Source organism: Eutrigla gurnardus, assembly GCF_963514095.1.
Source record: "Eutrigla gurnardus genome assembly, chromosome: 8".
Taxonomy (NCBI): domain Eukaryota; kingdom Metazoa; phylum Chordata; class Actinopteri; order Perciformes; family Triglidae; genus Eutrigla; species Eutrigla gurnardus.
Genome location: NC_139922.1, coordinates 10,769,255 through 10,783,549, shown reverse-complemented (window position 1 = coordinate 10,783,549; position 14,295 = coordinate 10,769,255). Strand labels below are relative to the sequence as shown.

The following is a 14,295-nucleotide window of genomic DNA, read 5'->3' as shown; positions in this document are numbered from 1 at the left end:
CTCCCGGTCCGATAGGGAAGACGTCATCACATCAACCGCTGCAGCTGTCAACGATGAATAAATACTGTTGTCTTCAAGTGTCCTGGGAAATACGACCGCTGTGTTATGAGCTGCACCTGCGCGACCCCACAAGTTCATAAATATGACTGGGACTTTGCTTTCATTTATGAATGAATGAAGACCTTCAACACCCTGTAATGTTGTGCTTTAGACGTTCAAAGACTTCAGGGAACAAGGTTTAGTGTAAACGCAGTCCAGCAAAGATAAATGTCATGACGTCACGGAGGCTCGGTTGAGAACTAATAGTAAAAGGATGCATTATGCAGCAACCAGATCAATGACATGGCTGATACATCCCCCCTTTCATTATGCAGCCACAACTAAATGTCTAAACGAAACATCAGAAAACTACCTTTGGTACAAAGAGTAAAAGAACGAGGTGCTGCCAAAAAAAGACTGCATATCATGTCTCATTTATAGATCAGAGCTGAACGAGGAACGTCTGAAGGCAGCAGCCGATCTGCCAAGTCACAAAATCAATACAAGGCAGGAGGATCCTGCAGGCAAGTAAATGTTGCAATGTAATGCTGATTCACGTATGAAAAGGCAAAGAGCTATATGGGGCAAGTACCACACAAATACACTTGTTATTTCACATTTTATTCCCTTTCTTTCTCAAACACGATGTTCCTCCACATGGAATACTGTGGTGTACATGATATACAGGGAAGAGCAAAAAAGGTTTCTTCCTCCAAAAGAGAGAACATCAATGTCTAAGAAGGTCCGTTTCTTTTAAGATTCAGTTGTTTAAGAGTTGCTGTGAAAAACAAAATGTAGAAACGGTTCTACATCATCATGGAGATGAGTTTGACCAAGTTGTATGCAAGCCTCTTTATTCAGCCTTCAGGCCCTCCTTGATGAGGTTGAGCTCATAGCACAGGGTCTCATAGCGATATGCCATACGGATCTGGGGCACATTGGTCTTGCGGATGTCGTTTCCCTCCGGACCCTCGTCGAGGTAGTTGGGGCCCAGGAAGTGGCTCTTCTCCTGGAACGCAGAAGAACACCACAAGCATGTTTTGGTGCGAGTATAAAGTAATCCATGATGTTTGAGCTCTTTGATTTAAAGTCGAGCAGAAAGGAAAAATGCCTTTTTGATCTTTTTTAGATCACATCCATACTGCACACCTATTTAAAGAGGGTCTTTTATTTTTCTGCTTTACCCCTTCCTTTAGTGTATTATATAGTGTGTTGTACAGGTAAAATGTCTCCAGAGTGTCAAAGCCCAATGTCTATTTGCATAGTATCTGCTTGTAGTTTGTCACACCCTCAAACAAAGTGAAGAGTGGAGCTGAGCATGAGTTGTTGACGCTGTTTTCTACTGTGAAAACACAAATTACCATTGTATGGACTTCTAAAGGAAGAGGAGTTGAAGAACAAGTGGCTGAAATACATTTTTATCACTATTCCTCAGGAGTACAACACCTGTTATCTGGTTATAATGAGGGGCGTTTCTGACAAACACAATAACCGTTTTGCATCGACGAGGTCACCAATACAAAAAAGAAAGACACGTCTTACAGGTTATCTATTAAATGTGTTGAAGAAGTCAACCAAGCGCAACCACATTTAAAACTCTCCGTCAGGTGTGTTACCTCATGAGACATGGCGCTCTGCAGAACGCTGTTTCTGGAGATCTCACACATGTCGCAGGTACTGAGCTTGAAGACCTGGGCTGCAATGGCGTACTCTTCCATCAGGGGTTCCTGCATGTGGACGTAAAGACTTTCACTTTGATATTTGGGTCACTCCTACTCAAAAGGACACAGCTACCACCACTACCCACTAACATTTTCCAAAGGTAAGTGTGTATTTGAAATTCACATCATTAAAACAGCAGATCTACATGCTCTACATACGGCATAAAGCGGTTTATATGCTGCAAATGTATGTTCTACTGTACAATGGACCTGTGGATGTATAATACAATAGCTATTATATCCAGCACAGCATGCACCATGTGCTCAGACCTTGGTGTAGTGGAACTGCATGGGGTCGTCGGTGGACAGGGAGACCACCAGGCCTTTCTTGTGGAACTCCAGCAGCGGGTTCTTGGCGTATTCCAGGAACAGGCTGTTGTTGCTGAGAGGGGACATGGCGATGGGGAGCTGGGTCATGAAGTACAGGTACTGCAGCACAGGACTCTGGGGGTGGAAGATTGGTTGATTAGATTACAGGATCAGGTTCAGTCAATTCATAGGATTATTTGTCAAGGCTGGGAATTTTTTTTTTTTATGTTTTACCTTTGTTTTTGGTGATAGAGCAGGCAAAAATTCTTAACGCGCAATAAGGTATAATCGTGGGATGTAGCGTAAGATTGCTGGTCGCTGTCCTGTAGGATATGTGGTATACTGCAACACAGACCTGATTTCATCGCGATACTTGATGTCGCTGCCTAGCTGCTATCATAGTACACAAATTTAAAAAAATATTGTCCCGTGCCTATTCCTGGATTGTTTATTGGATTCTTGCTAACATCACGCATTGACAATTAGATACACGTTACCCACTGCACACAGGACAATGGAAACCTTGTGATTCCTTTACAGTGCCTAAGTCTGGAACGGGTGATCGATCTTGTGTGAGTGACTGTACGCAGGAGTCCTGCTGAATCAAAGTGTTGATTCGCAGTTAGTGGAGATGAAGAGAGGACTGACCTTCTTGAGGTTGAGGCCGTGAGAGATGTTGTCAGCCGTCATGAAGGCGGCCAGCAGGTGAGTGATGGCACCAGCCTCGCCGCAGTGAGGCCTGAACGTGAACGTGTTCATCCCCCTCTCTCTGGAAAAGCAGACCAGAAACAAGTAGTTTATTATGGAATTGAAACCTGCTCTTAGAGGAAGGATTATACACACTGACTGTGAGCATTAAAGAACTAGCTAATACTAAATAAAACAAAACCGTCTGTACGGAGAAACAGTTACTGACCTGCGTAGCTGGTTGAGCACTGCAATGTTGGCATACATGTAGTAGATGTAGTAGGTGTAGGAGGGGTTTTTGATGATGTCCCACTCTTCCGGTTTGGGGCTCTTAGTGCAGAACATGTGACCACTGTGCTTGGACTCGTCGTCCACGCTGTCGAAACCTGTCACCTACACACCGGGAGGAAAACAGTTGATTATACAGGTAAAATATACAATCTGGTATCTTGTGTCTGAGCTGATGTGATCGTCCTAGTTTCCGGCATTAGGATGCAGGAGGGTCATGCGATCGATCAGTGAGTGAGTGAGTGAGTGAGTGAGTGAGTGAGTGAGTGAGTGAGTGAGTGAGTGAGTGAGTGAGTGAGTGAGCCCCTCTGTGTCTGTCCTCACTTTATCACACATTCTGCTGCAGCAAACTGCATGATATTTTGGTTGGCCAGTTATGACTTCATGCAAGATCCCATGGTTGCCTGTTTATTCTGCCATTGGCTTCCTGCTGAAGAGTCACTCACTATCTTAACCGGCCCCCAGGTAGTGATAACACAGCTGAGCGTGTCTCCAATAACAGTTTGTGGTGAGGTTGGCTAATAGCTAACAGAACTGCCATACGCACACTGCTGAAAATAACAAAATATCACAGTATGACGTACAGCGGTGCTAATGCAGCAAGGACATCACTTGATTGTGATTGAACAGTGTTGCCATGGTGACTGACTGGTGGGCTGCAGATTGTAGAGACAGTTTGAGTCGAGAGAGAGGTGGATTTCATTTCATATGGTGTTTAACAAAATAATTGTTGAGTTGAGAAGTTTGACTTATCTGCAATTAGGCACATTGACCAGACACTGTCCAGCCAGATACGAGGTTTCACCAAGTCTTGTTTACAAACTGAGCAGCTGAAACATCTATCCTGTGTGAATTCTCATGTGTTTCTTTACATTTGGAAGAGATTTGAATTGTTTCTTACAAACTGAGCAACTGAAAGGTCTCTCTCCTGTATGAGTTCTCATGTGTAGCTTTAATTGATCTCTCCATGTGAAAGTTTTCTTACAAACTGAGCAGCTGAAAGGTTTCTCTCCTGTATGATTGAGGAGAAACCTACATCACCCCTGGGTGATGTTGGGACTTTGAAATTGTGTTGACTCTTGAAATTTTGAGCGTATTCTAGTCCTGCTCAATGTGTTAAGTGTCCTGAGATGACTTCTGTTGTGATTTGACACTATAAATAAAATTGAATTGAATTGAATTGAATTGCTTCATACCTCTTGGTCACTGTGGCTTTTATTGTTGTATGGTTTTATGGATCCTAAGATGTATGTGTATTATACGAAGCCTTTGAACAGTTTGCTTGCATACATCACCGCTTGTTTATGAGTCAGAATGAAGTGTGTTTTATGACGCTTTGCAGACCATTCATTGCATAGATAACGGATTTATAGTTGGCTAGTTTTTATGTTTTGTACAGTGCTGTTTAGCTCACAGCTAACTGCTAACAGCTAACAGAACTCCCAGTACAGACGGTGCTGTACATCTACCGAGTGCAGTTTAAAGTTGTGACTCTTTCTGACTCACATGCTGGAGGAAGATGCTGAGGTCTGGGTTGGTCTGTGGGTTGATGGTGGCCTGGAACACGGGAAGGAAAACATTCTCCAACATCTTGCCGAAGTGGGGCACAAAGTCCCTGCCCCTGAAAATGTCACTATAGAAGAAAGACAAAACAAATTCATTAAAATATGAATTAAATCCATCTTTCACGCCTTTTCAGCCACTTTTCAAGCTTACAGAGGTTTATAAGTTTTAATAATATCCTAGACCAATTCTAATTTATCCACAACAATAAATGATTCTCCATCTCTCTCAAGAAGAATCAAGCTAGAAAACTTACTAGATCCTGGGTATTTGAATCATCCATTTGAGGTTTGGGGAGAAGACTCTGTGCTTGACGAACCAGCTGGAGAGCTTTTCCCACTCACTGGGGTTGCAGCCATAGATGGACAGACGAGGCTCAGCATACTGGTACTTGGCATCCTCCAGGTCATTGGCTACTTCCTGGTTTACACAAAGATCAAATCAGGCTCAGATCACATGGGGTCCGGTACATAATAGTTGTATAATATCTCCTTCCATGATGTTCATGTTACAAGTGTCAACTGTCCAAATAGGGATCATCCATCCATCCATCCATTGTCTACCGCTTATCCTGTATTCAGGGTCACGGGGGGGCTGGAGCCGATCCCAGCTGTCATTGGGCGAAGGCAGGGTACACCCTGGACAGGACGCCAGTCTATCACAGGGCCGACATGTAGAGACAAACAACCATTCACGCTCACATTATCACCTACGGGCAATTTAGAGTCATCAATTAACCTATCCCCATCCTGCATGTCTTTGGACTGTGGGAGGAAGCCGGAGAACCTGGAGAGAACCCACACTTACACGGGGAGAACATGCAAACTCCACACAGAAGGAGCCCGGGCCGACCAAATAGGGATCATGACAATCAAAATTGATTTTTCTTGTTATATAGAAACTGACCTTGATGATGGTGGCAAAGTACTCTCCACCGATGTGGTTCTCTGTCTTCATGTACAGGTCACGCAGCTCACTGGCTCCTACTGGGTTGTACTTGGCGTTGAACTTATCGAATCGCTGGAAGGTTTGTCTTCCCTTCAGTGAAACAACCAAGAGAAGAGATTTAGAGCACGGAGGGTTGACAGAGGGGGCACACCACAGGATTGATGTATTCTAAATGCAAATCTTGCAATAATAGCAAGAAAATGTGGATTATAAATCATTTAATAAGGAAATAACATTTGAAAGATGTATTTTAGATGTTTAAATGGTTTTGTTATTCTTGTAAGTCCATTTTGCCCTTAGATTTCAATATATACAAAATCATTGATGTATGAAGTCAGAGAATGGCAATGTATCATGTTTCATTTTTATCATTTTGTCTGTTCACAATGTTCCAACAAGTGGGTAACATACAGCGTGCACATCCAGGGAGTCCACAGTGAGGTCATAAGGGTGCAGGTTAAGGCTCTGGAAGAGCTCCTTCATGGTGACCTCTCTCCCTTGAAGTTTGTGCACGATGCGGTCAGCATCCACCCGGTAAGACCGCTTGATGAAGCGCAGCAGGTGCTTCTGGTTCATGCAGGCGGCAGCGTGGATGTGGGTGTCCACCTGGAATGGCAAGAAGAGGACAGAGTGAGGACAGCCTGGACACTGAGAGGGGCCATAACAGGCAGATCTGGATCCCTAAAACCCACTGCACACAACATATGTACCTGTACCAAGACATCAGAGACATATACATTCCACATAACAAATTCACAAAGAGATTTCAATAATGAAAAAATTCCATACGTGCTGGGTGAAATTCAGCGATGTGAAAACACACCATCAAGATTTGTGAGGTGTTGTGAAGGGAAAAGATGTCTGATGTTATAAGGCCCCTTGAATTGAGTGGATCACTGAGGTGTGTAATAACTCTGCTTGATCACAAGATGGAGCTAAAGAAACACATTCAAGGTGCACGGCAGCTACGAGAACATCAACAAACTAGGAAACAGAAGTTTAAATTTTATAAAAACTATAGAATAATGTCTTTACATATGAAAACATATACAACAAATTCAAAATTTAGAAAATGTTTGCCTTCACTAAAAATATTGATATTCATTCTGCTTTTATAAATGTAAATATTCAGTTTTATAAATATGCAGACTCTTGAATTACTGTTTTCAATGTTTTCTGTATGAACATAATTTGAGTTTTGAATGACACATAAAATCAGACATTTTACATTTTTGATCACTCTACAATATCTCTAGAACCAGATCCTTCTGGCAATCAAAAATGAAAGTGCAGGCAAGAGAAGGGTAAGAACAAACAGTGGTAAGTAAATCTGTTAGGTTAATTGAATAATTATGCCAGGGTTTTAATTTGTCCCAGCAGCAGAAAGATATGTTAGTTGTCAATTCAACCGCAAGCTAGCTAGCGGCTAGTGAGCAGACTAGATTATTGTGTCCAAACTATTATACTATTAATGCATGAACAGTAGATGGTATGGCTCTCTCTTAGATTTTTTTTTTACAGTGTACAATAAACATAAGATAGGGTGTTGGATGACATTAGGTTGCTTGGATGGTGTTAAGATATACTAGTATGTTGGCCGGATGGGACCCAGAGGTTACTTTTGCCCGGCCCCAAGACCATCTAGAAACGCCCCTGAATTAAGATAAAAATGCAAAGATTCCACTATTCCCTCATCTTAAACTCAGTCTTTGTGTGAACTATACCTAGTGCATGTGTTTTTGTTAAATCCCTTCATAATAAATTTCAAAAAGTAGAGTTAGTTGCGTGGCATTTCTGTTTGAAAGCTCAATCAGAAGCAGTGTTCATGGCTACCTTCCTGCAGTTGTAAAAGTCCCTGTGGGGGTTCTGTTTCACTTCTTTCATCTCCTCCATCTCGTTCAGCATCTCATGCACGTTGAACTTGGACATGAGGAACTTCAGACGACGGTGAGTGTAAGTCTTACTGCAAAACAAAGAGAAGCACATTAGCACCGGTGCTGTACTGTGAGGTGATAGATGTGCAAATAGCAGAATGAAGAGTTTGAGAATAGGAAAATGTTGATTTGAAGCATCTCGTCATTGTTTGTTATTTTGTTGGGAACCTTGCTTGAAACCTCTGAGAACTTGGTCAAATTACATAACTGTCAATCAACCCAGGAGTTACTTTCAAAATAATTTTAGAAGACCTTGGTTGTGCAGAAATAGGATGTGAGTAAACACCTTTGAGGGGCGACAGCAATAACTATATTTCAGTTCTGAACTTCAAAACAGAGCAATTAACACATTTCATAAGGACTCACGTCGGGCCCTGAGCAATGAGAGCAATGAGGAAGTTCATGTCGTCGATGAAGGTGTCGTAGTCGGGGCAGGGCAAGTCTTTGGGCTTGTGTTTGTCAGCGGCTGCTTTATCATTGTATACGTAGATGACACCATCCTTCATACGAGCAACATATCCCAGATTCTTAGGCAGGTTCTTGGTATCAAAGGGATCTTCCCCATTCTTTGGAGGAGCTGTGAAGACTGATGGATGGAACATACAAATTAATCACTTGGGATACCCAATGGTACACAAAACATCTCACATGAGCATACACTTTTGACAAAGTTTGAACTCTATTTCTCCTCACCTGGCTGCACCTCATCTTCACCTTTGAAGGTCTCTCCCTCGATATCACGCAGGTACTTGGAGGCTGTCCGTGGGAAGCGCTGGAAGGCCAGCTTCATGTACTTCTCCCTGATGGTCAAGGCACGGTACAGACCCCTACAGGACAGCTCAAAGTCATCCATGGTCACCTGGTTGGCAGATACAAGAGATTTTACGGATTTTGAAAGTTACTAATACCTTTACAAAAAGTGTATCCTTACAGTTACATGTGTCCATGTAAACACTTGAAGCATTCCTTTCAGAAACAAGATGAACCACCAGCTCATCACTGCAAACGCCTCAATACAAAGTTTCATTAAGAATTTGTATTTGTTTGATGGAAAGGCTAAAGGCTTGATTGTTAAAAACCTTTTGAAAATATTCTGTATACTGTTAAAGTCAACCTTTTTTTCTGAAATGCTGCATTTCATTGGTGACCATTTGCCCTGTGTGTGTATTAACCAATATGTTTTATAGTCAGTGTGTATATATGTAACAAACGGGAGGTTTTGAGTTTGCTGTGGAAGAAATAATCAGTTCCTCTAACGTGTTTCTCTTTCTGTAAATGTCAAACCCACAGTCATGAAACCTAAACCATGGCCTGCTCTCAGAGGAGCTCCATTCATGGGCTTCTGTTGGCGAGAGGCCGGCTGTGAGGCCACTGACCCCGAGACACATGTAGTCAGTGAAATTCAAAGTCATCCATGTCAACTTGACCCAAGTCCAGTTTAGGAACCGGTGGACCGGTAAATAAAGGGTTAGACACTTTAACTAGTGGAAATCAGTGAACTCAAACTTTATAATTAACATCTTAAAAGTTATGTTTTGTTCAAATTAAAGGAAGTGTGACGTGCTAAGCTAACTGTTGGTTATCATAGCCTTACATTGAATGGACAGACAATCATTTAATGCTTGGCAAGAAAGAGAATAAGCATATTCAAAAATAAACTTGTTCCTGATCAATGAAAAATACATTGTGATGAAGGATAATCCCATAGCTACATTTAACCAAGTCAAACTAAGTTTTTTCCCCTGTCAATATAATTGGGAGGAAAGGAAAACAGTACCCCAGAGGCGTAGTCTCCAATGATGGCCACCCTCTGGAAGTCAGGCACTTCCATGTAGGTGGGTGTGTCCACCTCCACTGTTACTACAGGGGCAGTAGCTGCATGGGCAGCGACTGCAGCCGCCGCAGGTACAGTCATGGTGCGGCTGCGCTGGAGTCTCTTGCTGTGGATAAGGAGAGCTGAGGTTAAGTGGTTGCCTTCATCCCGTGTAAAAATGTCTTAAATGACTTGCTGTGAAAGTCAAACAGTAAACCATTAAACCTAACTACAAATATAAAACCTCCAAACATCTTTCTTCGTCACCATGTTATGGAATAATTTTGTTGCGCCATGAGCATAAGCCGACAACACGTAACCTCCTGTCTCACCGTTTCTCAGTATTGTCCTCGGTATGCAGGTGGTGGGCCATCTCATGGTGCATGATGGGACAGTCCTCATCCACATCAAACATAGAGATCTCATCGCGGATGTCCTCGCTCTTTGTCTCAGATGCGAAGACCTGTTCCGCGAAGGCCCGCATCTTATCATCGGTCTCTGTCGGGCACAGCAACGGTTCTGTTCATAGCAGGAATCCATTCGGCTCCAATCACACCATGCAGAACTCAATCCGACTTCTTGACCTTTAATCTACGCTGCATGAATCTGACTACAGAATGTAGATTCATGAGGAACGAATGGTGCAGGACATCCTGACATCCATGACATTAAGCACATGCAACGTATACATGACCAATGCTGACTCAGCAACTACAAGTCTGCACCTCCTACCTCCAGTTTCATCCCATGCACACAGAGGAGCGACAGCGATGAAGTGCTAGGACACGCTGCTGGCTCGATTCAAATCCAGACAACATGGTGAAGCCTTTTTTTATGCTTTTAACCCCAGACCCAGTTTTCTTATCATCTCGTTATTATTATTCAAACTCCATCAGTCAGGATGGACGTGGCTCCATGGGGATGTAAGTGAGATTACTTTAACCTGAATTGGTCAATACGTTAGGAAAATTACAGGAAAAGAGGGTCAAGGTATAGGATGACTTCAGTTATGAACCAACAGTCTTTCAACAAGCGTTCAAGAAACACGATGATAACACACAGCAGGAGTGGCATTACTCGATGCTTAACCACTCTCTATACTGATTACATGCACTTACAAGAGCCAAGGCTGCCTACTCTAAGACAACAACTCCAGTACCGGCACATACGACGATAGTCATTTGAGGTTTCTGCGTCTCTCACCATCCATACTTACTATGTTGACCTGATTACGCCCAGCAAGAAAGTAGCGCCACCAGGAATAAAACCCAAAAGAAGAGAGAATGTTAGAGAAGTAATGCTGGCACACAAACCAAACCCTTTAGTGTGTTTTATAGTACAAATAACAAAATGTAGTAGTTATCAATACACAATATTTTAGTGAGAGAGGCTGTACCTGCAGTATAATATCAGTTATTTATAATAATGAAATTAATGAAATACATGCAAATGTAGATGTTGAGGATATGAGCAAGGAGACATTCCTGAATGGATAAGTGGGATTAAGGTACCATACAGTGTGAGGATGAGAAACATGACTGTTACATTCAGTTGCTTTTGAATTAACAGCAGCCGGACACAGATTTTGTCACTGCATCTTCATGACACATGCAGAGATGATGTCGTGCTCTCGGTGCTTCCAGTGCCTTTTAAAATCAGTTGATTGTGATTCCATTACTGCACCGCTGCCATTCTAAACAACATCCGTGCAAGAGAAGATGAATTTCCCATGCCTCCCTGGCACTGATGGTTCAAACAAGACTGAGATTCTTGTTTGTGCGTTGCTAAGCATTCCCCCGATGGAAGTATCATCGAGCTACCTGGGAAAAGTCATTTATTGATATAAATGTTCACAATCAGTTCAGTTCTGATCGATGATGCTCTGTTTGTAAAGCATCTGATACAAACTGATATAGAATGTGAACAATAGATTAATAAATGGTATCTATTTCCACTATATCCCATTTCATATCATAGAGGTTCGTTAACCAAGAAGGTTGCATTCAAACGGAGAAAGAATATTTGGTGATGTGACTGTCTCACATCCATAGAGTAAACCAACAACAACCATCGCACTATACTCACTTCCTCCCTCTGTTGAGTAAGCATTAAGTCCCAGGTTCAGGTTAGAGAGAAACAAAACAAGTGTGGTTATGTTATGTCTCAAAGGAAGCAAGTGAGAGAAAAAAAAACTGTCCGCAGACTTGCCCTATTATTTTTGGACTGTTCCTTTAGTAGAAAGTAATCCACAGGTGGTTATATTGATTACCTACACTTTTCTTGACATTGTTAAGTTTCATGTGATTTTGACAAACTGGCCCTTTAAGACGAACCAGAGTTTCATCAATGTGGTTGTTAACACTTCGTCTTTAGCTCTCCACACCTGATCCGGCAGGTCATAAAACCGCTCTGCGTGGACCACCAGACAACGCCGGGTCAGATCTCTGCAGTCACATCGAACACATTCTGCACCAAAACCTGCCAAAGCACTAGAACCCCCCAGGTCTGCAGACTGGAGGTGGTTACACCATCGCATTTCTATTTTTCGCCCTTTGAAGAAGTCATAATGTGTCACCATATTTGCCAGATGCCCAGTGCCTGGCGGAGGTGAGCCTATAATTAGCAACGATTACAACAGCATTTATAATAGTAGTAATGAAGTGATGGTTGAGGTTTTCCACATTCCGATCATGGGGGGGGGGGAGGTTGAATTTAGCATGAGCTGAACTCCTGTCACACTCGTCCTCAGAGAATCTGCTGGCTAATGATATTGATCAAACATCCTCTCCATAGTGACTCACTTTATTCTGCTTTGAATCACAACCCTGAAGTTTTATGATCTTAATTTAAAATGCCTTCAATTAATCTCAAGAAAGGTATTTGGACGTTGAAATCACACAAATCAGAAAAATGTGTCTAGTCTGAGAAGACAATGACACTTTATTATGGATTTGTATGTACTTCATATTGGAATTATATATATTTTTAACCCCAATGAACCTGTCATTAAAGCTGTCAGTGCCATCCATTAGGGTGGCACTGCACCTCCGGCAAATAAATGGGAATTTATTACCCTAACAGCTGTTGATATTACAGCCTGTGACCCTTTGGAATATGCATTCAAAGAATATCTGCAAAGTTTTCTCCATACATCTCAACGAGCAGACATGAGGGCGACCTTTTGACAGAAAGGTCTAGCTTTTTTTTTTCATGTGTTTGCCACAATAGTTCATGTGAAAGCATGAACAAACATGAAAAACGAATACTCTTCAGGTAAAGGCTTCCGCAGTTCATCTTTATAGTCATGTGTCAATGTAGAGCTGAGAGTGCATGTTCATTCTGCCTATACTCACCTGGCACTAAGACTTTCGGCATGGTGACGTTCTTCCAGTGAAACGCTCCCTGAGGACTGGTGAAAGGTGGTCAGCCACAAGCCCACTGTAGAAGGGAAGTGTGGAGTCCTGCGCTCGCTCGGTGAAATATTAAGCTCCTTCTACCCCTCACGTGTAACCAGAACCTTCTGTGCCTACGTGGGACACGCCTAAACATAACGGGGCAACTCATGTGTGTCCAACTCTATTTTAAGTCGTCTATGTGCACAACTTCCCAACAGGCACAGTGTGTAGACAAAGAGACGGGCATGTGTGTGTTTGTATGTGTGTGAGAGAGAGAGAGAGAGAGAGGGAGCTTTGAATTATATAACACCCTGATAGCTGCACAAGTGGCCCTGCACATGCCAGGTGGGTTTTTAGATGGTGTTAATCTCAGCACACACTATCCATGACAAACGCAACAGGTGACAAAATTAAGTTACTGTTAGGTGAAAATGTAAAATTTTCAGGAAATAAGAAAAATAAAATAATGTCATTGATGACAGGTCATTTTTAATACATGCTATTAGATTTCTCACATGGTGCCTTTGGTTTGAAAACGTGCAAATCCCCTGGTCATGTGATCCTTGCACTTCACATCAGTAAAGTGTCCAAGTGGTGTTGTACTGTTGTATAATACCATTTGATTACTTTTCAATTTGCTTTTAAATGAGAAGAAAACAGATCCATCCATCTCCGGGCCCGTGACATACCGTACTCGTTTCTGCATGTGATTTTACTGGAAGTCACTTTTTCAGCAAACTTTGTGGTCTAGTTCCCATTAGTGCGGCTCTGTGAGGCTGAACCCAGTAAATTACTGAGGCACTGTGAGCGTTGAGCTTCATACACACAATGACAATGCTAATATACTGGTGTTAAGCAAGCAGATTCTTAGTTTACCATGTTAGCATGCTAACATTTGCTAATTAGCATCTGTCTAGAAACATTTTGACCAGCTGATGGAGCTGGAGGAAAAGTCAGGGTGGTTACCAAGGCCAGAAGGAGTTATCCTCCTGGGACCACAAATATTTGTTCCAAATTCCATAGCAACGCATTCAATAGTTAGAGATACTTTAGCCTGGACCAAAGTGGGAGGCCATTAATGTGGCTAAAATGTGGGAATTCTTAATATTCACAGGACGTAGGCTACAGGCCTTGTTGACAGGTGGAGGTGACATATATATAGCCTTATAGAAAATATAAATCTCAAATTAAAAGTTTGAAATGTCCAGAATTAGCTGGGCTATCCTATAACTATATGCAAAAGTCTTTAACTTTATTCTCGCTTTAGTGTCACTTTTTATATAATCAACTTTAAAGCAAAATCAACAGCAATTGTTTATGGAGGTAATATTTATTATTATATTATTGCTTTGAGCACCACAAACTAGTTATTTTGGGTTGTTGACATCATCGCACAGACTTTGCCGTTCACTTGTGTTGCACACTTCTGCTTCTCTGAGCAGCACCAAGACACTTAACAAGCAATCTATTTTTAGGGAATGTGATCCTAAATGTCAACGGTCCCCTCCGAGTGCAACTAGTGAGAGAGATCTGGTTAGAAATTGGCAGTCAGTTCAGCCATTAGAAATAAAAATGCCTGACAGACTTTTTAAGGACAT

At 42.1% G+C, this 14,295-nt stretch overlaps 1 protein-coding gene across 2 annotated transcripts; it reads right to left on the bottom strand.

The window, feature by feature from the left end:
• Positions 1-644: 644 nt before the first annotated feature.
• Positions 645-12,692, bottom strand: ampd1 (adenosine monophosphate deaminase 1 (isoform M)). Of its 2 annotated transcripts, none has more exons than XM_084016539.1 (15): positions 12,656-12,692; positions 9,635-9,800; positions 9,267-9,429; positions 8,183-8,348; positions 7,856-8,075; positions 7,389-7,518; positions 5,967-6,161; positions 5,514-5,645; positions 4,864-5,027; positions 4,551-4,677; positions 2,986-3,149; positions 2,718-2,838; positions 2,031-2,204; positions 1,656-1,766; positions 645-1,048 (listed from the first exon to the last, which is right to left on the bottom strand). In XM_084016539.1, exons 1-15 carry the CDS (start codon positions 12,675-12,677, stop codon positions 893-895), a joined length of 2,211 nt encoding a protein of 736 aa, XP_083872665.1. In that variant the 5' UTR covers positions 12,678-12,692; the 3' UTR covers positions 645-892. The 2 variants fall into 2 exon arrangements, with proteins under 2 accessions (XP_083872665.1, XP_083872666.1); XM_084016540.1 differs by lacking the exon at positions 12,656-12,692 and adding an exon at positions 10,519-10,537.
• Between the last annotated feature and the right edge of the window lie 1,603 nt (positions 12,693-14,295).